General features: G+C 28.3%; 5 protein-coding genes across 5 annotated transcripts; 3 read left to right on the plus strand and 2 right to left on the minus strand.

Moving 5' to 3' along the window:
- Positions 1-5,722: 5,722 nt before the first annotated feature.
- On the minus strand, positions 5,723-5,936 carry Phum_PHUM212230 (uncharacterized protein; the record flags this gene model as incomplete). The annotated part of the gene is made up of 2 exons (XM_002425569.1): positions 5,723-5,761; positions 5,808-5,936. 2 exons carry the CDS (start codon positions 5,934-5,936, stop codon positions 5,723-5,725), a joined length of 168 nt encoding a protein of 55 aa, XP_002425614.1.
- Positions 5,937-6,536: 600 nt separating this feature from the next.
- Phum_PHUM212240 (methionyl-tRNA synthetase, putative) lies at positions 6,537-7,882 on the minus strand (the record flags this gene model as incomplete). The annotated part of the gene is made up of 2 exons (XM_002425570.1): positions 6,537-7,385; positions 7,739-7,882. 2 exons carry the CDS (start codon positions 7,880-7,882, stop codon positions 6,537-6,539), a joined length of 993 nt encoding a protein of 330 aa, XP_002425615.1.
- Positions 7,883-8,446: 564 nt separating this feature from the next.
- Positions 8,447-11,162, plus strand: Phum_PHUM212250 (uncharacterized protein; the record flags this gene model as incomplete). Its single annotated transcript, XM_002425571.1, has 5 exons — positions 8,447-8,526; positions 8,655-9,232; positions 9,318-10,656; positions 10,740-10,951; positions 11,026-11,162. 5 exons carry the CDS (start codon positions 8,447-8,449, stop codon positions 11,160-11,162), a joined length of 2,346 nt encoding a protein of 781 aa, XP_002425616.1.
- A 1,029-nt stretch (positions 11,163-12,191) lies between these two features.
- On the plus strand, positions 12,192-12,507 carry Phum_PHUM212260 (uncharacterized protein; the record flags this gene model as incomplete). The annotated part of the gene is made up of 2 exons (XM_002425572.1): positions 12,192-12,456; positions 12,494-12,507. The coding sequence occupies 2 exons, from the start codon at positions 12,192-12,194 to the stop codon at positions 12,505-12,507; spliced, it is 279 nt and encodes a 92-aa protein (XP_002425617.1).
- Positions 12,508-21,372: 8,865 nt separating this feature from the next.
- On the plus strand, positions 21,373-24,029 carry Phum_PHUM212270 (monocarboxylate transporter, putative; the record flags this gene model as incomplete). Its single annotated transcript, XM_002425573.1, has 6 exons — positions 21,373-21,543; positions 21,631-21,874; positions 22,822-23,153; positions 23,347-23,572; positions 23,668-23,813; positions 23,943-24,029. The coding sequence occupies 6 exons, from the start codon at positions 21,373-21,375 to the stop codon at positions 24,027-24,029; spliced, it is 1,206 nt and encodes a 401-aa protein (XP_002425618.1).
- Positions 24,030-25,622: the final 1,593 nt, after the last annotated feature.

Below are 25,622 nucleotides of genomic sequence, written 5' to 3' on the forward strand. Positions count from 1 at the left end.
AAAATTAATTTTTTTCTTTTTTTTTCCTGGCAAACTTTTTATTAATATTTAGTTGTTGGACCGAACAGAAATAGAATGAGATATTCGAGATGTTTGGCAAAGTTTAAAAGTTTTTTTTTTTTCTTTTTTCACAGAATGAATTTAAAAAAAAAAAAAAAAAAATTATTGAGATTTGTTTCTTTAATTAGTGACACGTGGAAATATTTATTTATTTAAAGCATTTTTTAAATCGCGGTATCGATTGATGAAAACCTTCTCGCCGCTGCCTCCCCTCACCCATCCCCCTCCCTCTCCCTCCTCCCCTATTGCCCCTCGTTTTGTTTAAGTATCATTATTATTATTCTCATAATCGATCGATTTTGAAAATTGCTTCGGTCATGCGAAATGATTTTGAATTAATTATTATTATTATTATTATTATACCTGATGAGAGTGATGGACTCCCGCGAGATGAACCATCTCGTCTGATGGGACTCCCCGAATTTCTCGTACCTTCGGCATCAGACGAATCAGGTTCGGATGGCGATCTTCTTCCTCCCGTTTTCGATGATGAAAAATGATTTAAATTAAGTCCTTGAGTGTCTCTGCTATCGACTTTATCGTACCCGTACCAACCTAATAATTCGTTCATTGCCGTTTCTGCGTATTCCTGTAGGTAGAAAAAATTCACGACGATTTAATTGTTTTGGAAAAAATAAAATAGGTACAAGGTTTTTAAAATGTAAGGAGATATATATTTAGAAAAACGATTCGACGACTCATGATATTTCGGATAAGAAACATTATATCTCCGCGAAGGAGAAAAAAAAAAAAAAAAAAAAAGGTTCGAACTTGCAAAAAAAAAAAAAAAGGGGAACGAAGCGGTGGGGGTGGGAATCGGTGGTAAGGAGAGGATAGGTATATAAATTTCATCCCAGGTCGTTGTTTCAACTGGAAAAGGAACAACACATATAAATACCAATTTTTCATTGTCTAAACACCCGATTCGAGAGAATTTTCCTTCTTGGAAATTTTAAAGGTTCCTATAAAAGCGAATTTGATATGACGAAGGATATCGATTACAGTTTGTGAGTGCGTATTTTGTTTTTCTCTTTGAATTCGATCCTTTTTTCCTGCTGTTGGTTGCTGCGTTCAACAACAACGAATAATAATAATAATAATAAGTTTTTTTTTTTTTTTTTTGGTTAATATCATATTTTTTTTTTAAATAAAAAATAATATTGCAAAAAAATAAAAAACAAAAAGAAATTAAAGGAAATCGAATTTAAGGGGGTTGGGAGGGGGCGTAGGTGTGGATGTGGGGGGGGGCATTTTAATCTCGAGTCGAATTAAACCGTTGGAAAAAAAAAATTTAAAAGATTATATTCGGGAAAAAGATTCAAATAATAAAGAAAATTTATATTATTAATTTAAAAGAGATCAAGAAGAAGTATAAAAAGAAAAGTCCTGTTGGAAAATTTTTATATCAAAAGGAAATTGAAACCGGAAAAAGGTGGAGAAATAGAAAAAAAATATTATTAAGAATTCAAGTTAGGATGATGATGACGATGATGATGATTATGAAGAAGTAGAAAATAAATAGCTTAAAGAGAGAGAGAGGGAGAGAGAGAAAGAGAGAGAGGAAGAAGAAAATCGGAGGAAAATAAAAATAAAATGGAAAATAAAAACAAAAGGATAAAATAATAATAATAATAATGAAGGAAAAACGTAATAAAAAATCCGGAATACAAAACTCTACTACTAATAATAATAATAATAATAATGATGATGGATTATAAAATGGCGGGAAAAAAAGGATATTTCGAAAATTCCTAAAAAAAAAAAATTTTTTATTTAAAATTTACAATATGGCGACGAAATTATTTTTTTACTTTTAATGATATAAATTAAATTTCAATAATAATTAAAAAAAATCCGATTCGAATTCGTTAACATCAAAAAAAGAGAAAAAAGAGAAAAAGGAAAGGGGGAAGGGGGGGGGGGGGAAATTTCAAATATATAAAATTACTTTATTTTACGGAGACTTAATATATATAAAAGTATTATGTTTCCAGCTCCAGCATCGTGAAGTAATCAAATCCCTTTACGTCATTCGATAATATTTATTATTGTATTCTTACGCAGAAGAAAAAAAAAAAAAAAAAAAAAAAAAAATTTTTTGTCACGATCCCGAATTTTATCGTGGTTAGTACCACGACGATGATGACGTCGATGACGATGACGACAGACATCAAAAACCGATATCGCCATATTCTTCGGCTTTATTTTGTCAAAAGAGAAAAAAATTGATTTGATCGCAACTGGAATCGGATACCATATTTTTTAATTGGAACACGATACCACGAAACTTGGTTAATTTATACCAGAATAATCCATCAGGAAGAAGGGAAGAGGGGGGGGGGCAGTGAAAGAAATGCGGCCTAATTTTCATATCCCGTACGAAAGATATATTATTATTATTTTGTTTCATCGACCGTTTCGAAAGATGGAAGAATTGTCGTAAATAAAAAATAAAAAATAAAACGAAATCGTCGTCGTCGTCGTCGTCATTTTAAAATCGTTGAGGCAGTCTCTCGAAACATTTATCATCGTTTTATTCTTCTGACACGGAAATACAAAATATGTCGGTCACCGCCGACATTTTGAAAAAAATAAAAAGAGAATTTTTAATTTATCGTAATTAATTTATTATTAATTCGACAGAACGATTTGAAATTTGGGAGAAAGGGAGGAAAATGTCGCACGATTAATATGATTTTAAATAAAAGCGGGGGGGGACGTTTTTTATCAAATTCCATTTTTATAAAATTTTTTTTTTAATGTCTCATTATAGAGATTCTGTTGGAAAGGTCCTAACTGGGGAACGTTCAAAAGGAAACAAGATATATATTGAGAAATTCGATCGTAATTAGTTGAGATATTTGATATTTTTACTTTTTCAATCAATAAAAAAAATATATGGCAGAAGAAAAAATTAATATTTGATTTGTACGTCGTCCGGTTGTTGTTGTTGTTGTTACTCCGCCATTTTTGTTTTAACATTCGAACTCCATTTTTTTTTTTTTTTTACCTGAGTTTCCAATGGTTGAATTATTATTATTAATGTGTAAACAAGACGAAAATTAAATTACGATGATGATGATGATGATGATGATGATGATGATGATGATGATTATATGAAAATTCTTTTGATTCGTTCGGAAAAAATAAAAATAGAGTTTGATTATTTGGCATAAATAAATTTAAAAAAAAAAAAAAAATTCACGTGCGATTTGGCAATGTGACATATAGTCAAATGTAAATAATAATAATAATAATGATGATGAATCGTTTTTTGGCCTTATTTCCGATTATAATAATAAATAAATAATTTAAAAAAAAAAAAAAAAAAATGGTGATTGATTTCTTTCAAAAAAATATTAATTTTTTTTTTTTTTTTTGGCTTAAAAATCAAAATTTCGCGGTTATCGAAATAATTTTTAACGATTTGACATATATTATTCGTCGTTTTAATTCTAAATTTTAATCCAGGAGCAGAAGAACAGAAAAAAAAGTTTCAGTTTACAAATAGAATTTCATTTGTTTAACAAATGAAAACTATATAAAAGAGAAAATAAATTTTTTTTTTTTGTTTTTGCTTTTGGAATTTGACCCGTGTCGTTTCGTTTTGTTACCACCCCCCCCCTCCCTCTGGAACAACCTTTTTTTTTCATCCTTTTTTTCTAGTGTTTTCACATCAAAAAAAAAAAAAAATACGATCTACCCCCTTTCCCCATCGCTCCCTTTTTTTTTTTTTTTTTTTTCTCGTAATTTGACTCTAAAAGGAGAAGTGAGCTTCATCATTTTTTTCTTCTTCTTCTTCTTTTATTTCTTTTTCTCGAATTTAGTTTTTGCAAATCTCTAAAACTTGAATCAGGGTAATTTGATAGGTGGTGGTGGTGGTTGGTTGTTTGGCTCATCTTTTATTTTTTCAACCCTTTGTAACATTATTAAATAATTACAAAAGGTTTCAAATACATCATTTTACTTTTATTTCATTAAAAATTTATTTTGTGAATTTTTTTATAACAAACAGATTTGATTTGATTTTTGAATGTTTTCTATTATTATTTTGTAATGTTATTGTTGCCAAACTTAATTGATGATTGACTTTGAGGTTTTACAAAAAAAAAAAAAAAAAGAAAAAGAAGAAAAAATTTTTTTTGTTTGAATTTAAAATACTTTACAATTGGACAATTACCTAAAATTTTTAAAATTAGAAAAATGGGAATTTTTTTTTTTTTTTGTTACATGGAATGTTGCCCAGTTACTTATATTTCAATGATTGCCAATCATTATATATATATTTAATATTTAAATAATATTTCCCATATAAACAAACAATTTAAAAACTTATTAAAAAAAAAATTGGCATGAAATTCTTTTAATTATTATTATTATTATTATTCGTTTAAATAAATTTAATTATTATTATTATTTATTAGGCTTTACTGTTAAACAAAACAATATTCGCCATTTATCATAATATGTAAACGTTTCATCATATTCGTGATGTGACGTCATTAGCGCAATGTTTACATCTGAGTTGAAATCGTCGTGGTTATAGACGATGGTTTTTTCAAACCCGCGAAAAAACAGACGACAACGAGGTCGTTTATGAAAGGCTGTGTGAATATTTGAAAATGGAAACGGTGGTGACACAAGCATTCGCGATAATTATTTTTTAAAATCGAAATTAAATAGTAGTTTTTTTCAATAATTAATCGGTGAGAATTTATATTTTTTAAAAAGTGCAACGCGTGTTTTATAAACGTATGAATCAATCGAATCATTTATAATATTTTTTGTGTAATTTAATTGAAATGAAACCTACATACGTTAAATTAGGTTTAGAGTAAAACGAAAAGTGAAAAAAAAAAGTGAAAAAAATGGTGGAAAAGATAAATAAAACAATAGACCATATTGTAAATGTGATATTTTTACAAGGAGTCAAATATTAAAAGTTGGATGTGTATGCAAATTAGTTTTAGTTTGAAATATGATATTATTCCTTGGATATAAATTAGTGACGGTTTTTTTTTCAAGATGAACGTAAGTACAAGTAAAATTTTTTTGGGGTTTTTTTTTTCGGTCCTCACCCCCTACACCCCTTCTTCGTTTAAGTGCTTTAAAAACACGCATTAAACAAAAAGAAAAAATAATAATACTAACTAATGAAAAATTTCCACAAAAAAAAAAAATTTTTTCTTAATCTTGGTTCTCACGTTAAGTTTTAAATTTCTTACAAGTTAAAATCTCATTAAATTTATTTAAATTTAAAAAGAATTAAATATCTTTGACCTGACGTTAATAAAAAAAAACTAAGAGTCCTTTTTCTACTTTTTAAATATTTAATTTTTTTTAAAAAAAAAACTCCCTTTTTGAAATATGATATTTCAATGACAACAAAGATGATGATGATGATGATGATGACTTCTGAACTTTTACATATAATTTCTTTTATATACATTTTTTTCTTTTTTTTTTTTTTCGAAAAACATTTCTTAACAATTGTGACCGGTGTCGAATTACACGTATATATTCACGTAATAAAAGTTAATTTAAAAAAAAAAAAACTGTGAGATTTAACTAGCTGTCAATAATTAATTTTACGCCGCCATTTTTGTTTTTTTTTGAAATTGTAACGGTCGTTTTATGTTCGAATGTAAATTTTCCCATTTAATCATGGCGTTCGTTTTTTTTTTTTTTTTAACGATTCAGACTGTCAAAAAATAAAAAACAATTTTTTTTGGTTATATCTCTCTCACCTTTATCTCATCATCTGGCGTTTCTTTTTTTATCCTAAATTCTTTTTTAACTTCGAGGTGTCCAAATCCCATTCGACGTTCGGAAGACGTTTTCGATTGCGGCCCAGATAATAAAGATCTTGTTCCCATTACGGGAACCGCCGCCGCCGCCCCCGCGTAAAAAAAAAATATTTATTGGGATTTTTTCAAAAAGTCATTTTTAAAAGGGGGGAAAACGAACTATTTGAAATTGAATCAAAAACTATTTCGAATTTTTAAACAAAAATAAATAAAGTAAAATTCGAATCGTTTAGAACGCGCGCGAACTTCCAACTGCCACAATTGAATAACTGAAATGAAAAACTCACGTTGTTGTTGTTGTTGTTCTTGCGGTATAGGAATATTCTTGGCCAAGTTTAAACGCATGCGTAGACTACGTTATCATATGTTAAACATGGGCGCAACATTTAAGACACGTTCACATATTTATATATTACTAAAATTTTCTTCTACTAATGTAAAAATTGAAGTTTAAATTTTAAATAAGAAAAATTAAATTTTACCACGTGACCTTAAAACAGTTAAAAAAAATAAAATAAATTTTTCAAAAAATTTATTATAATAAAAAGTTTAAAAGAGTATATATGAATTTATTGACAAACGTTCAAAAAAAAAAAAAAAAAATGAATAAATCAAAAACATTCTATAGTTAATAAAAAAAACGGGGGGGGGGGCAAGAGGGGGGGGAGATTATTTGATTTGAACTTCTATCAAACTTTGAGTTGTTACAACTCCTTTTCCTGTCACAGAAAAAGGCACACCTTTGTATGTTGCTATTTTTTTCCCATCAGTCTTCAAATCAGGAGCAACAGTTTCGAATATTTTTTTCTTTGGATTTAAAACGGGATCAGGGTCTCCTGGATATCCTTCGACTGTTATTCTATCTCCAGGACAGCTTCCAGGTGGAGGTGTAAGTACTTCAACTTTTTCTGGAGTGCTAGCACATAAAACCATGGCCTCAGATGTGACACCTCTCATTTTAGCAGGTTTCAAATTACATAAAGCGACAACCATTCTGTTTTGCATTTCTTCGATTGGAACATATTTAACCAAACCGCTAACAACCGTTCTTGGTTTGTCTTCTCCCACATCGACTTCTTCTACATAGAGGGAATCAGCATCTGGATGTTTTTTAACATTAATTATTTTACCAACTCTTATATCCAATCTTCTTACATCAACAGGAAGCTCATCTTCTTTTTTCCCTTTAGTCGGTTGTTGCTTGCTACTAGCTTTTTTACTTTCATCATCTGCAGCTTTAACCTTTTCTGGTTTCTTCTTCTCAACTGATTTTTCTTTTTCTTTAGGTTCTTGAGTAACCTTAGGTGGAGGTTCGGCAGATGTTTCTTTTTTGGTAATTGTTGGTGTCAGAACTTGTTCAATTCCTAATTTAGTTTCGGCTTGAATTAATCGTCCTTTCCAAATTTCAATTTCTCTTCTTAGCTTATCGTTTTCCAATTTTATTTCTTCAACCGTATTTACATTTATTTTTTGCATATTTTGTTGACAAAATGCTGCAGCTTTCTGCAATTCAACTACCTAATGACAAACAAATTTAACCATACAATTAATTTTTATAATTTTAATGAAATTGTCTGATTACTTATGATGCAAATTTCATTGTCATATGCATTCAATATGGTTTTTGAATCTGTCATTTAAAATATTTAATTGGTGTACAAATTAATAAATAAAAAAAAAGAGTTCTTATTTGTCGGTTACTAGAAAATGACAAGTAATTAAGGTTTTTGATATAATTTTTAAAGAATGAATATAAAATATCAAAAAATAATGCTCAAATTACATTAAATTTTTTATAACCTCAAAAATTCATTTAATTAAATTATAAAAAAAAGTCAAGTAAAAAAAAAACATGGGTAATTAATTTTTACCTCAGTTTTTAAAGCAGAAATTAAATTTTCAACCTGCGTCGCTCTTGTTTCTAATCTTTGTACAGTATCTAAAGAAGCCATACTTTGCAACGGTTTCAAACGAAATTTGTTAAATACGAATTTAAGAAAGTTGCTGGCCGACATAGGAACGTGCAACAAGCAGGCAAGTTGACGAAATAAACCACAGAACTAAATTAAAATTTATTGGCTAAAAAAAAAATCACTTAAAAATAAATTTTAAATAAATGTGAAATGTTTTTAAAATGAGAAAATATAATTTATTTCACCGTACAAGACGTAATTAATAATTTGGATAAAAACCAAGCCAAAAAAAGAAGCGCGGTAATATTATTATCTTGAATAAAAATTTTCGATTATTAAAACTCGATACCTCGAACGAGTATCGCGATAGAGAAATGAGAAATTAAACTTTTTTATTTCCCCTTAATCATTTTTAACTGTCGTAAGAGTCGATTTTAAATTATTATTTTTCGTTTGACGCATTAAATTTTTTTTTTTTTTGCTTTTTCTAATAAAATATTTAAAAAAAAAAAGGATTCAAATAAATAATACTCGATGCTTGTAACTTTTAAATGAAATAAAATGTTACGTTGGCAGTTTGAATAGTTTCAATATTACAACTCAGTTACAAATATTAAGTTTTTTTAATTATTTTAGAATTAATTATTATTATTATTATTATTAATAATGTCTTCCGGTGACTGGGAAGAAATTAAAAGATTGGCAGCAGATTTTCAAAGAGCTCAACTTAGTTCAGGAGTTCAGAGGTTTGTTGTTGACATATTAATAATATATTTATTGATAACTATCGTGTCTTAATCGCATATGCTTATTATTATTGTTATTGTTGATTTTTACTTAATTTTTTTAAAATTCGAATTCTATAAAATTTTAGATTATCAGAGCGAAATTGCATTGAAATCATCAGTAAACTTATTGAAAGCAGAGAACTTGAAGTTGTGTTTACAACAGATGGAAAAGAGTACATCACTCCGGAACATTTGATTAAAGAAATTAAGGATGAATTATTCGTTCATCAGGGAAGAATCAATTTGGTTGATTTATCGAAAATATTATCAGTCGATTTAAATGTCATTTCGTCGAAAGCAGCTGATATTGGAAAATCAAGTTCTGCGACGACAATTATAAATGGACAGCTAATTCATAATAATTATATTAATTTTCTCTGCGAGGAAATTAATGAAAAATTAAAATTAAAAGGAAGAGTTACTATATCGGAATTATCAAGTCAATATGATTTGCCTAGTGATTTTTTATTAACCATATTTGGAAATAATTTAGGAAAAACAATTATTGCTCAGGAAGATCCACATGACAGTCATGCATTTTTTACAGAAGCGTATAAAATTCGTAACATAAGTCTTGTTAAAGGTGGACTTTTAGCATTAACAAAACCGACTCCTGTTTCAGTTATTTTAAATTTATTCAGTATTGAAGAGCACCTGTTTTACTGTATGTACATTTATGCTTTTTTTTTATTTTTCTTTATTTAAAAAAAAAAAAAAAAAATCAATAAATGTAAAAATTTTATTTTCAGTTGTACTTAATTTTTTAAATAACGATAAAGATGTTGCCGGTACTGTCAGCGGTAAGGAAGGTACAAAATCGATTTTCACACCTACAATATATTTAAAGTCTCAGTTGGAATGGGTTCGAAATTTTTATAATCAAAATGGTTATTTAGAATATAATGTTTTGTCAAATATTGGAATTTCAAATCCTGCTAAATTCATAGAAAAAAATTTTTCAAATTTAAAATTATTCAAATTGGATTCTTGTGCTGTCGGAGAAATTATATTCGATCAAATCGAAGGAGCTCTTGAAGATGTTATTTCAACAGCTACGTTTGTTAACATATTGCCAATTTTGCCAACTATTGCAGATGAAAAAGACGCAGAATTAATATTAAATGAAATTATAAAAAAAAAATCATATAAAAATTTATACGTTTTTGCATCATCCGTAGCTGTCACAGATCAGTATTTGAGAAGTTTGTTTAAAATATTCGACAGTGAAATTGAAAACAAAGCTAAAGAATGTGTCACATCTGGTGCTTATTTTAAATTTATTTCATCTCAAGATAAAAGTGGACATAAAAATAGTTTCGATGATGAAAAAGCAGATTCGAAAGCTGATAGGAAAGAAGAAAGAAGGAGAAAAGCAGCAGAAGGAAAAGGTGGTGGAGGCACTCAAGGAAGAGAAACAAAAACTAAATCGACCAAAAAGAAATATGGTAAAAACGTACAAGACGACGACAGTTCCGACGAACAAAACGCGAAAAAAAAAGATGGTAATAAAAAACTTGAAATTTTGGATTTGAACGACATAAAAGACATTCTGAGAAAAGAAGAACTTCTCGACGAAGAAGATTCGGACGAGTTGATTGATGCCATCGCAGAATATTTATATCCGAAATTACACGGCATGGCTTTGGAAAGCGCGAAAACCATTTTCGAATCAACCCTAGCTTCGACGAATCAAGATAGAAGGAAAAAACATAACGAATTACAAGATAAAATCAACGATTTGGTTCTCAAAGTGAGAATGTTCGAAAAGGGTTACAAACAATTTCCATCGAAAGACGTGCAACAGCAATTGGCGAAATATTTATTAAAAACCATATGCACCGATATAGCAAAAGAAATTTTCACATGCGTCGTCGAAGATGATGGAAAATACGAGGGAAAAGAAATGACACCGGAATTGAGAACGAAAATAGCCAATTCCATGTCGAACGATCGTAAAGAACCGTTACAAACGTTAAATAAAAGTCTTGCAAGTTCTTCCGTTGATGATTTTCTAAATATAATTGATGACGTTGTCGGTCCAGGTTTCTGTGATATCTTATTGAAAAAACCTGATAAGAAAAAGGAAAAGTTTGTATCTGTACATACTGTTGGTGTTTTGTTAAACTTATCGAACGACAGCATTTATATGAATTTGTATTTTTTTTTTCCAGATTACAATTAGTAGAACATCGTCAGAGGTTAATTGACGAATTAAATGTCGCACACGATTCTGCTTTTGTTTTACACGTGGCTTCTTTAATCATTTTCCAAGAGGTCACGCAAACTATGTTGCACGCATCAGGAAAATTCGTATCAAATATTTTGTCATTTTTACAAAGCAGTCTGCCATCGGAAACGTTTAGCGCTTTGCAAAAATATCACGGTAATTATTTTACTCGTCAAAACGAGTTGACCCCCCCAAAAACCTTTTTTTTAATAATTTTTTGTAATTTTCAGATTTGGTTCTCAAAGTTTTAACCACAACAGATTCAGAAGAAAAATTAAAAATCGAGCAATTGTTAGATGATGATATGTTATCGATAAAAGAAACGGCTCTCAATTTTAAAAAAAATTCTGGAAAAGTGACTGATTAAAGCAATCGGTGTATAATTACATTTTTTTTTTTTTTTTTTTTACAGTAAATGAGAGAAAAACATTTATATAAAAATTAAATAAATTATTTAATTGAAAAAGTATGCGTCGGATTTGAATGCGAAATAAATTTTATTTTTTTAAATGTTATGTATATTTTAAAGTTTTCACCAAAAAAAAAAAAGGTTTTGTATATTTAATATATATTTTTATTATTATTATGGGTATTGTACGGTTTTAAATAGAAAAATTGAAAATTTTTTTTAAAGGTTCATAATGAGTTTGATTTTCGATTACCAAGTTTTTTTTTCTATCTGTTGCAATTTTTAAGATATTAATATATATAAAAAAAAAAGATATTAAAGTTAGTACGACATCAATGGAGGTTAATTGAAGAAATAAATGTTGCAAATGATTCTGCATTTGTTTTTTACACGTAGCGTGTTTAGTTATTTTCCAAAAGGATATTTAATAATGCGGAAATATATATATAAAAGGAAGGTAAGAATAAGAGAAAGGTTTTTACAATGTTTTTCAACGAATTTTTTTTTCAAAATGTATTAGGCTGTGTATATTTAACAGTAAATTTTCTTTGGATAATTAAAATGGCGGTAAATTTAAATATGGTAACTAATTAACAATATAAAATTTCAGATAAACTTTTAATTGTAATAACTTCGGAGTGTTTTGAAGCACTTCAGGAATCATATTCGAGTTTTTTTTTTTTTTTTTTTACCTTTTTTACGTAGGAATATTTTAAAATTATTTTACAATTGTAAAAAGATATTATTTATAAGAAAAATTCAGGTATAATTAAAAAAAAGAAAAAAAAGTGATGACGCGGCAAATAAATTTGCCGCATTCACCGGGAAACAGTTAATTGCGCGCGCTTAATAAATTTGGCAACATTGTATTTTAAAATTCAACGAAACAGCATGGAGAGGATGTAGTCACCAAAGTAACGTTTGAACTTCTTTCTCACTCCTTCAAAGCAACGGACCGAAGAACGGTGATGAAAATCATTTTACATAATGAATTCGACAGGTGTAAATGATTCCGACGGTGGGAAAATAGTCGAAAAAAATACAATCAAGATCGAATTAATGAAAAATGGAAATGCCGATACAGTACCTGAAGAACCTGCAACTAAAAGTGTTAGACGTTGGTTCGTTGTTTTAGCTAGTTTTACATGTAACGGCCTTATTTTCGGTTTAATTAATTCAGTTAGTGTTATTTATAATGAATTGCAAAAAAATTTAGAAAATGATGGAGTTGATAATGCAGCGACTAAAGCAGGTAAGCAAGTTAAACATTAATTATTTATTATAAACAGTTTCATGTGTTTGAATTGATAAGCGAAAATTAAAATTTACGTGTATCAAACGTAAATTTTAAATTTTAATTTTTTTTTTTTTTTGTGAATTAACAAATCAATCACAAACTCATCAGATAAGTATTATTATCTATAATAAAACTTATCACTTTAATTAAAAAAAAAAAAATAATGTGTGTATATATATATGTATGTGTGTGGGAGAGATTATCTGTAAAATATTATTGTTAAGCAACAATTAATATTATTATTAATTGTTAATTTTAATTCATTTACACATTATTGTAAAATAAAATGATATTCAAAGTCACATGGGTTATTTTCAAATGAACATACTAATGAGAAGTAATGTGACTAAATAATATTTCATTAGTTTTTACAAGAGAGAGAGAGAGAGAGAGAGACAAACACATGACATTTATTAACTAATACTAATCTTCGAAATCTAATCATTAAAAAAAAAAAAACAGGGGAAAAATGAAAGGCATATATATATATATATATATTAAACAACATAATAATGATATTTTAATCTCAAATTTAATGAAATTTTACCACTACATTACATTTAGCTTTTACATTCATGTTCTTATTTTACTACAACTTGTGGAATTATTCGATAAAGTAATTAAACAAGTGAAGGGAATATTATTATTATTAATGACATTTATGCGACAAATCATATTAAATATTATATAAGAGCAAGTAAGGAAAAAAAAAAAAACCTGGAACATATTCAAATAATAATTCAAACTTATAGTGAATCTTTTATTATTTACCTAATTAAAAAAATACTTATCATTATTATTATTATTATTATTATTGTTATTATATTTTAATTGATAATTAAATGCAGGTAAAGAAGAAGAGGAGGGGGGGGGGAAATGAAAATTTTTTTAAAATTTACTTAATAATAATACCAAGTGTATTAATGTGTTGCTAGGCTTGATTTTATGAAGGCCATCATCTCCTTATTATTATTATTAATATTATTATTAACAACAGATAGAGAATTTGACTTGTAAATTAATAATAATAATATATATATGTATATATAAATAGTGGGCACATGTAAGCATGCATTTGATAATGATGATAGTAATCAATAGATAGTTGGATACAGATTAATGAATGATAAGATATAAAATATTATTCACATTCCATTTGGTTCTTTCTTTTTTTTTTTTTTTGATTCTTTCAATTTAATAAATAATAATTATTATAAAAATAATAAATAAATAAATAAATAAATTTGAAATTTATTTATTGGATAAATAAAATACTCTAAAGACTCCAGGGCAAAAGGGTCATTTATTTATTTATTTATTTAATTTTCTCACCACTGACATAGATAGGGGGAAAAAAAAACTTTAAATTAATATTTTATTGTATTTAAATATTTAAAAGTCAAAGAGAGAGATAGAGAGAGAGAGAGAGAGAGAGAGAGAGAGAGAGAGAGATACGCGATTTATAAATAAATAAATAGGATTTTAGTAGTATAGGATAAATAAGTAGGATTTTCTTCGCACGTAAAAATTATTATTATTATTATTATTATTATTATTATTATTATTATTATTACAACGACGACGATTAAAAAACGTGTCATTATTAAATAATAATAATAATAATAATAATAATATTAAGATTTATCAATTTTTTTTATTGGGTGAAAACTAACATCGTCGTCCTCCATATTTTTTATTTTTATCTACTTCCGTAAAATATCTATCGGGGGGGGTCAAATGTTAAAAAAAAATTTCTTTTTTGTCAATGTTAGGACCCACACGTTACGTTAATTATTATTATTATTATTATTAGTTTTTCTCAAAAAAAAAAAAAAAAATTTCGATAACGTAATTATTATTAATTTTTTTTTTTTTTTTTTAATGACCGATTTAGTCATTTACCTGTATGATGACCTAATTAGAGTTAATTATTATCATTATTATTTCATTCATTCATTCATTCACGTACATAATTATATAGAGTATGCGTGCCTTTTTTTTATGATGGTAGTTTTAAGGTTCAGTAAGGAAAAATTATTAAAAAAAAAAAAAAAAACCTTTTTTTTGGTTCATCAATTTCATAATTTTTAGTTTGTTAAATGATGACTATTATTGACTAATTTAGGTCCTATTATATTTATTAATTAATTAATTAATTATTATTATTATTATATCATTAATAAAAATATGGCGTCTTTAAATAATATTTTATCCGATATAATTTTTTTCTAAAATGTAAAATGAACGTAGTTTTTTTTTTGTTTTGAGTCATCGAAAAGATTTATAAATGTTGACGTCGTTTATTATCATTATCATTATTATTATTATTATTATTATTATTATTATTATTATTATTATTTTAATAAGTTTCATTATTTATTTATTTATTTATTTTATTTATTTTTTATTTTTTTACATCTTTTCATGGCGTGTATTGTTTTTAATTAATCTATTACGTATTAAAAATTTTTTTGCGTTTGTTGTTGTTGTTGTTTGTGTGGTTGTTGTTGTTGTTTGTTGTTGGTATGGTTGTTGTTGTTGTTTTTGTTGTTGTTGGTATGGTTGTTGTTGTTGTTTTTGTTGTTGCGGTCGTAGTACGTAGTCGTATGTTGCCTTGTCAGATTAATTTGTTACCTTGTTTTAAAATCCGGACATTTAATGCTAAAATATTATCTTACATAATTATTATTATTATTTATTTATTTTTTTTTTCATAAACACAAAGCATAATTATTTGATTTGCAAAAAAAAAAAAATAATAATAATAATAATAATGATAATAATAATGAATTTTTTTTTTTAATCTTTCCACACGACGTCATCATATCTTTTTTTTTTTTTCACTGCTGACCTCTCTGACCGAGAGAAAATTATTTGCATCATTTAGCGACATTTGATTATTATTTGAAATCTATACTTTTACTTTTTTTTTATCTGGGAGGGCGAGCGAGGCGAGGAGGAAAAGGGGAGGAGAGGGGGGTAAAAAAGAATGATAGGGGGGAAAAGGGGAAAATGAAAAGGAAAAATTTTTCCAAATTGAGAATAAATGATTAAAAGATTTTGAAATATATTCCAAGGCACGATTCAGGATTTTTTTTTCTCATTATTATCATCATCATCATCATCATTATTATTATTATTATTTCGTTAAGTAATTAATTAAAATTTTTTTTTGTTATTAATATTCATGTTTGAAGTTTTTTTTAAAAAAAAGTTGGTGAAAGGATTTATTAATTTATGTATTCATAAATATGAAAAATTCAATTTTACTACGTATTAAAAAAAAAAAAAAACTTATTTGAATGCCGCCCCGTTCGGGTCAAAGTTCATTCAGATGGTAAATTTATGTTTTTTGTTTTTCGCTTTTTTTTGTGGGTTTGTTCGTGAATTCGAATTCGTCGGAGGCGTTTAAATTTCCACGCTTTTTCTTGACTATTGTATTTTATTACTTGATATGAAATTTATGAGAAAATTATTTATATCATCCCTCGCAATACCTACCGCGTGCGCGTGAAGGTTCGAATGTAAGGTACGATTCAAAAATTAAGGTACGATTGTTTTTTTTTTTTTTTTTCTTGTTTCGTTCGTGTCAAGCCCGATATGTAGAAACGACGAGGGTTTTTTTTTCGTTAATCAGGTGGTATCAGTTAATGAAATTTAAAAGGTCGCCATAGCTAAATAAGTACCATTTAAACGAATGAGAGAGAGAGAGAGAGAGAGAGAGAGAGAGAGAAAAGTTTTGTCACGTATAAGATAAAAGTAATAATAATTACATTATTAACGACGCATTCAAGTTTCCTGAATTATCGGGAAAAAAAAAAAAAAATTTTCAACATGTAAATAAGGCGTTAAATGGTTTTGACGTTCGTTCAAATGAGAGAGAGAAAGAGAAAGAAAGAGAGAGAAAAGAGAAACCGTTTTTTTTGAAATTTTCGTTGGCGAGAAAAACAAAAAAAAAAATTAAATAACAAAGAGTAATAATTAATAATATTAATTTTATTTATTTTTTTGATTATTATTTAAATTGTTAATGTTTCTCCCTCTCTCTCTCTCTCATTCTCTCTCTTTCTGTTCCTCTCTCTGTTTTTCTCTCTCTCATTCTCTCTCTTTCTGTTCCTCTCTCTGTTTCTCTCTCTCTCTCTCTCATTCTCTCTCTTTCTGTTCCTCTCTCTGTTTCTCTCTCTCTCTCGTTCAGGTTTTCAGTTGTTTTCTTTTTTTTTTTTAATAAATATTATTGTTTGTACTCCCTTGGTGTGACATGGAAAGTGTCAGTTTTCACAGGCTTTTCTTTCCTTTTTCTTTTTTTTGGAAGAAGATGTTTTATTTTTCGTTACAAAAACAAATTATGGACGGTGTGTGTGTGTGTGTGTGTGCGTGTGCGTGTTTACTGATAAAATCGAATCGTTATCAATGATAATGGAGGAGGAGAATCAGTGCATAAAAAATTTAAAAAAAAAAAAAAAAAAATTTTTTTATAAATTACAATCGATTGCAAAATTGAGAGAAAGGAAAGGAAATACGTACGGAGGATTCTCGAACGTAAAATAATAATAATGATAATAATAATAATAATAATAATAATAATAATAATAATAATAATATAGTAATAATAGTAATAATGATAATAATAATAGTAATTTTCGCGCACGTTTGAGTTCATTGTTTTTTGTTTTTTCTTTCCATTTTTTTTTTAAAATGGCGACAGACTTTTTTTCTCTTTAGGATATTCGGAATTTTCTTTGTATAGAAATATCTCACATCGCAAATCAAAAAACGAATCGATTTATTATTATTATTATTATTATTATTTCTAACTGAAAAGTAAAAAGTCATTGAAGCAATAATAATAATAATTTTCTCTCATTTTTTCATAACGGGTTGTCGTAACTTAATAATTACTTAATAATACATAATTTGGATTTATTATTATTACCCGACTCGATATTTAAAAAATTATAAATAAATATCATTTAGTTTTTTTTTGTATACAATTGAAACGAAAGAGAAAAAAATTATTATTATTATTATTATTTCTTCTTTTTTTTAACCTAAATTTCGAAAAAAACCCGAAAGGGGGAAAAAAAAAAAATTGATAATAATGATTGCCTTATTATAAAAACAACGAATGTCGTCAACACTGACGACGACGACGACGAGGGGATTCGAATTGATACGCGGTATTAAAATAATAATAATAATAATAATAATATCAATGATTTAGATAACGTCGTAAATTCATTTAATTAGTTAGAGAGAGAGAGAGAGAGAGGGGGGGGAAGACATTCTCAAATTAAATAAGGAATTTTCCATTTAAAAATAAATAAATAAATTTTTTTTTTTTAAAACAATATTAAGTATCACGAGTTTGTTTAAACTCGTCAAAGGTCGTTTTTTTAAAAAAAAAAAAAAGAAATAATAAGGTTTTGTTAAAATTTATATTAATAATAATAATGATAATAATGATAATGATAATAAAAGAAGAAGAGTACGGGTCGAATTTTTTTTTTTTTTTTGTTTTTCTCTCTCTCTCTCTTTCTGTCTCACGGGCGTGTGTGTCGTCTGAATGGATGATGAAAAATGGCGGAATTTGTTAATTCACACGTTACTACGATTCTTTTTTTTTTTTTTTTTTGTGCCCAAGGACCGAATGATTTATGGATAATTTATTAATTTATTTAAAAACCCCGTTAATCTTTTAATGTTTACAAACCGTCAATTTATTTATTTATTTTTATTTATTGTTTATTTTCATTCCTGCGAGAGGGATATACCTGAAAATAAAAAAATTTTCGGTTCGTTTTTTTTTTTTTTTTTTTTTTTTAAATTCTTTCCCCCCCCGTGTAATTAAATAAATATATAAAGTTTAAAATGAAGGAAAAAAAAAAAAAAATTGTCGTTACCCTTGAACGTGGAGGAAAATTTAGCATTTAAAAAAAAAATAAAATAAAATAAAAAGTTTTAAAAGTTGATGATGGAATGTGGAAATTCTTGTGCGTGTGTGTGCGCGTGTGCGCGCGCGCTTTTACCGAATTAAAATGGAATGGATCGATGAATCGATCGAACGATCGATCGATCGATCGTGTCATCTTTCGACACACACGAAAATCTGGAAAATAAAATATTCCAGCAAAGTTTAAAAAAAAAAAACGATGTTTTTTTTAACTACGTCACAAGTTTTTTTTATTGCGAATATATTAAACGGCAGGTTGTCGAAATAGAGAGAGAGAGAGAGAGAGAGAGACGTAAAAGAAGTAGGTCTTGAATGAGTTTAAACAGGAGGTATCAAAACGAACTTGAAATCACATAAATGATAATAATAATAATGACGAGCGAGACTGGAAATAGTCAATGATTTTTTTTTGTACCATGTTTACGCGGAACCTGCCTGGTTTTTTTCGCAAAGGTCGTGTTGTGTGCGTATGAAAGCCATGCACGTGTGTGAAACTTGAAAAAAAGATGATTCTATAAGAAAGAGAGAGAGAGAGAGAAAATGAGAGGGAGAGAGAGAGAGAGAATGAGAGGGAGAGAGAGAATACCTTGAAATATGCAATATGCGTGCAAATAAACAAACTGCATTCTTGATCAGTACATTCGCCTTGGATGAATGGTCCATACGCACGAAAAATGAACGAACGGACGAACGTACGAATCTAGTACGAATGGTTGAAATTTTCGAAAAAATAAATAAATTCGACATGTTGAGGTTATATATATATATATATTTGTCGTAACGTGAGAAGGGGAAAATAATAATGATGATGATGATGAGGAAATGTTCCGACAGATTAAAATCGGCGTCGTCGTCGTCGTCGTCATTCATCAACAGAAATGCACGCATGCATGTTAAAATGCATTTTAAAATGAATAGGAAGAGAAAGAGAGAATGAAATAGAATGGAAAAGAAAATTAATTACTCGTTGATTTTTGTCTTTAATTTTTTTTTTTTTTGGCGGGGGGGGGGGTGAGGGCTCCCCTCATACGTTGTTTGCAAATTAATAAAATGGCCTTTTTTTCGTTTTTATTTGTGTTTGTTTTTGTTTTTCTTTTCTTTGTAATTTGAGTTTGTCTGCTTTGTTATTGTATTTTTGTCTCGTGTCGAAAAAATAAATAAATAAAATTTAATTTATTAAGAGAGAGAGAGAGAGAGAGAGAGAGAGAGGGGAGGGAGGGAGAAAATAAATTAGAAAAAGAAGAAAAAATTATTTGTTATTAAGCAAGGTAATTTTAGACGCAAGGTTGCGAATGGTAATGGTGGTCTCGAAGCGTAAAAAAGGTTTAATATATGTTTTCACTCTCTCTCTCTCTCCCCCTCACTCTCTCAAAGTTGTTTTTGTCTATTAGGTCTAACCAATGGCGTTTTATCATTTGTCAATCAAAATTTACCTTCGTGATAATAAATACGACAAAAAATAGGTTGTACTACTACTACTACTAATACTACTACGAAATGACGCAGTTACGAAAGGTCACCTGTCCATTTGGTTGATAAAGGGATTTATAATTTTTGTCGTCACTTCCTGTTAAAACAGGATTAAACAACAACAACAACAAAAAGAAAAAAAGTTTTTTATTATTTCCACGTCCTTTTACCAAAAAAAAAAAAAAAAGTGGAAGAAGAAAAAGAATAAGAAAAAAAGTTTTCCTTTTTTTTTTATTTTTATTTCGTAATCGAAATATTATTATTATGATCATTATTATTATTACTATGATTGATAGAGTTGAAATTATGGAAAAATATTTTGGAATAATTGATTTGTTTAGGCAACGCCTAGAGGATTCCAGACGTCTTATGTGTGTCTGTGTCTGTTTTTCTCTCTCTCTCTCTCTTACAAATTATAGTGTGGTGTTCTATCTGTGTGTGTGTGTCTCTTATTTTTTTTTTCCACGGGTTTGTACCCTTGAGAACATACATAATAAGACAAAACAATGCCTGGAAGGCTCGTTGTGTGTGCCACCTTAAAAAACAAAATACGATTTTGGAATTTTTATTTTATCCCTTTATAATAAAGGAAAATTTTTTCCGGTTTCCTTTTTTTTTTTCGCATCCGAATTTCAGAAATAATAATAATGAAAGCGAGGTCGGAATTGATAAGAGAGAGAGAGAGAGAGAGAGAGAAAACAAATTCAGGTTCAACCTTTATATTTATAACCTTTTAAATTTTAGGTTCAAGTTGTACCACGTTCGTCCTTTGATACACCAAAAAAAATTTGAAATTTTTTCATTTTTCGGATTTCTTTCTCTCTATCTCTCTCTCTTTCTCTTCCCTGCTTCTTTCAGGGATTTTTTTTAAAAAGTGAACCTTAGGTCTTAAGTTATCGGGATGAGGCCGGCACACGCGGCGGGTTTATTTATCAATATGATAACGTGATAGAAAATTGGTAAAAAAAAAATTCAACGCCGACGAAACATTGACCGCGACCTTAAATCCTGTTTTTTTTTTTTTAAAATAAATTTATTATTATTATTATTATTATTATTATTATTTTTTCCTTTCTTTTTATTTATTTATTTATTAAATTATATAATTAATTATAATGGGACGTAATGGGAGTGGCGAGGAAAAATATTATTAGAATATATTTGAATTTATAATACATGTAATCGTTATCATTATCATTTTTTCGGACACATATTAAATGATAATGATAATGATAACAACACAAGTGACGTCAAATCGTTTCTGTGAGTGACGTCAGATTATGGCTAATGAATTTAAAAAATCAATTGATTTACGATTATTGTTGTTGTTGTTGTTGTCGTTTTTTCTTTTAATCAATTCTGTCGTCCGATAAGAGTATCATCATCATCATCATCATTGTCACCACCATCGTAATTTATTAATAATAATAATAATAATAATAATTGAATGAATGATTGATTTTGTTACAGCTTTGGTGGGGTCTTTGGGAATCGGAATGACATTTTTCTTATCTCCCGTCGCCGGAATTCTAACGGATCAAATAGGGATACGAATGACGACATTCCTCGGCGGTACCTTGGCCATCGGCGGCCTCGTTCTCTCATCGTTTTTCTCAAACAACGTAAATCTCTCTCTCTCTTTCTCTCATACTTATAATAAATAATAATAATAATAATAATAAAAGTTGGATTTTTTTTTTTTTAAACAGGTCGAAGTTTTGTACGCGAGTTTTGGTATCATTCTCGGAGTGGGAGCTTCTTTGGCATACAGTCCATCATTGATCATACTCGGTCATTATTTTACGAAATATCTCGGAGTCGCAAACGGTTTTGCCACGGCCGGAAGTTCCGTTTTCACGCTCGCTTTCCCTTATTTCCTTCAAGCTCTCATCGATAATTTCGAATTGAAAGGATGTTTTTTGGGCGTATCGTTTTTGATGATTTTAATATTAGGTAACTATCATTATCATTATAATAATAATAATAATAATACCGTGCAACTCGCGCGTTTTTTTGTTATCAATGTGAGATTTAAACAAAGCTTTAAAAAAGACTTTGTGAGATTAATAAGAGAGAGAGAGAGGGAGAGAGAGAGAGAGAGAGAGAGAAGTGCTTCGACCTCAAAATGACTAAGTCTTTTATGGCGCGAAACGATTTTTTATCTATTTTTTCTTTTTTTTTTTTTTTTTTTTTCATATATATACATACGATAACCGATTTTTTCCCATAAGTTGAAATTAATAATAATAATAATAATAATAATAATTAATAATAATAATGCCCTTTCGATCGAGTAAATGTTAAAATGATTAAAATTGCGTGTGTGTAAGTTTTTACTTAGGGTATGATAATTAAAACAGGTGGAAAAAGAAATGGAAAGGAAAGGAAGAGATAGATCGAAGGTTGCCAACTTTAAGTATTTAGGTTGTAGGGAAAGGGAAAAGAGGAGGAGGAGGGGGGGGGAAATGGAACCGGATACGGATGCGGATGATTTAAAATAAAATAAAAAAAAAAAAAACATTTCAAAAATCAAGATATGTTAAATTTAGTAGGTCTTTCTCGAACGACAATCATACAACCTTGGAATCGTAATTTTATTTCACCTTAATTTATTTATATATTTTCATTCAGAAATTTTAATTTTCTCTCATAGTGAATGGCGCAACAATAATTTTCCGTCATTGAGTAGAAGGAAAAAAAAGAAAAAGAAAATTTTTAAAGGGCAAAGCTCTTGTTCGTTTTATCTCTCTCTCTCTCTCTCTCACTCTTTCTAAAAGTAAAACATATATAACGTGGGTAAAATGCATGCATTATGCATGATAATAATGATTGTTGCTTAAATTCCAGCTAAAGCTATAATCGTCTGCTAAAACTTTCTTTTTTTTTTTTTTTTTTTTCAGTTTGTGCCTTAGTTTTCAAACCCGTTTTGAAAAAGAGTCCGAAACCGAAGAAAAGACACGGATTCACGTTCAAATCAAAATTTAAATCGATAATAAACGTCGAGATATGGAAGATAAGAAAATTTTTAATATGGATAATCGCACTTCCGGTTTCACTCTTCGGGTATTTCGTCACTTTCGTACATTTGGTCTCGTATGTGAACGTAACGTTCAACGAAGAATACGATGGTAAAATATTAATTCAATGCATAGCTGCCACATCACTTTTGGGTCGTTTGATATCCGGAAAAGTTGCGGATTTTAAAAAAGTTAACACTATCACGTTACAACAGGTTAATAATAATAATAATGATAATAATAATAATACGAAAGTCGTTTGAACCGGGTATTTTAATTAATAATAAATAAAATAAAATAAAAAAAAAAAAAAAAAAGTCGTTAGGGAAAAAATCACATAACTTTTATTCGTCGTCGTCGTCGTTGTTATTATTATCATTATCATCGAGTTTTGTTTTTTTTTTGCAGATATCGTTTGTGTGCCTTGGTTTGTTGACGATGTTGATAGCCGTAGTACAAAATTATTATGGTCTCATAGTTATTTGTCTTTCTATGGGAATATTCGACGGTTGTTTCGTGAGTCTCATGGGTCCGGTTGCTTTTAAGATATGCGGTCAAAAGGGAGCATCTCAAGCGATTGGATTTCTATTGGGTTTATGTGCCATACCGATGACATTAGGTCCTCCGATGGCGGGTAAGGCTTTATCACGGCGATAAACAAAAAAAAATTAAAAACGAGTCGTAAAACGACATTTTTTTAAAAAAAAAAAATTTTCGGTCATTTTGTAGGGTTCATATTTGATCAAACGGAGTCGTACACGACGTCTTTTATAATAGCAGGATCAACGTTTCTTCTCGGTGCTTCAATAATGCAATTAATACACTGCGTAGGCGATGATAAGTCGGATGATGATATTATAATAGAACCCGTTTCCGTGCCCTTGAAAAGGGAACTTGAAACTAATGAGGTAAATAAAATATTTTATTTTATTTATTTTATTTATATAAAAAAAAAAAAAAAAAACGTTGTTTACTCTTTGGTTATCATGCATCATGACCAAAAGGAAGGGCAATTTCTTTCTTTGGGGTTATTAACCGCGTCATCCCCCTTTTTCTGTTCAAGTGTCACGAACAACATCCGGACTAAATAAGAGTGGGAAGGAAGATGTCAAGGGGAGAGAGAAAGGGAGGGAACGAAGGAAAAGGAGGGAGAGAGGGAGGGAAAGAGGGAAGAGGAGGAGGAGGTAAAACTCCTAAAAGCGTCACACAGATATTCTTATTATTTTAATTGGGCGATGATAAGATACGAAAGAATCGAACCAGTTTTTTTTTTTTTTTTTATTACTTTGTTTGTTTGTCGGTTTGTTTGTTTTTAATTCTATATTTAATACCTCGGAAAAGCGTTTAAATCCTAATAATAATAATAATAATAATAATCCGTGGGATTAATTATGAATTTAAAGGGGGAGAGAGAATTGAGACTCCCCCGATTTAATTTCGACTATTGTTTGTTTTAAGATTACAATTTGAGAGGGGAGGAGAGGGGGAGAGAGAGAGATAAAAAAAGGAATTTATTACTTGATTTTAGGGAGATGATGAAAATTTGAACGGTTTGATTTGTTTCAAGTATTTTTTGAATTGAAAGAAAATTTTTTTTTTTTTTTTTTTTTTTTTTTTTACAGGACGGCGGAAAAATCATTTAAAAAAAAAAAAAGATAAAGAAAGAGATGGGTAAAGGAGAAGGAGATAGAGATAGGAGTAGAGATTTTAATAAAAAAAAAAAAAAAATGGAGCGAAATCAAAAATTAAAAGAAAAAAAAAAAAAAATGAAATGACCGTCGGAGGAAAAAAAGGCCATTTAAAATGCCATTTAAAAAAAAAGAAAAAACCTAATCATCGAATTAATTATTATTAGTATCAATACTATCATCATCATCATCGTCGTCAAGGGGGATATCGCCGGAAGGACGATTTAATTTTTTTTTGCTGCTCAATATGTTTTTTTTTTTTTTTTTTTTTTTATAATAACCGGAAATGGAGGACGTGGTGTGGGAAAAGTCCTGAAATGATTTTTTTATCAATTAACTTTGAGTCAATTAAAATTATCGATAGATCGATTGATCGATCGATTTTTTTTTTTTTTAAACGGGGACCTAATTAAAATGCATTTTTACCCCAAAAAAAAAAAAAAAATTGCATTTATATAAACAAAAACAAACGAAGAAACAAACAAACAAACAAACGCGAATTAAATTATAAACAAACAAAATAATAAAAAAAAATCATATCGTATTTATATTTATATTAGTTAAAAAATATCAAAAGTTATTATTATTATTATCTTATTGTTGTTATTATTATTATTATTATTATTATTATTAATATTATTATTATTATCTTATTGTTATTATTATTATTATTAATTATTATTATTATTAGATCGGTTGGAAAATTATAAAAGAATTTAATTTACCCGATTAAATAACGAAAAAGGGAAAGGGATGAGGGGGAGGGGGAGGGGGAAAGGGAAGAGGTAAAAATGCAATAATGTTTTCATGATATTTAAATAATAATGATGAATCGTCAACGGGGAGAGTGGGGGGAGTGGGAGAGGGATCATTCGCTCACGTAAATAATAATCATTTGAAGGACGAACGAACAAATGCAGGAGTCGCGCTTTTAAAATTTATTATTATTATTATTATTATTATTATTATATTGAAATCCTTTAAATTTTTTTTTTA

Source organism: Pediculus humanus, genomic scaffold, assembly GCF_000006295.1.
Source record: "Pediculus humanus corporis 1103172107561 genomic scaffold, whole genome shotgun sequence".
Classification (NCBI taxonomy): Eukaryota; Metazoa; Arthropoda; class Insecta; order Psocodea; family Pediculidae; genus Pediculus; species Pediculus humanus.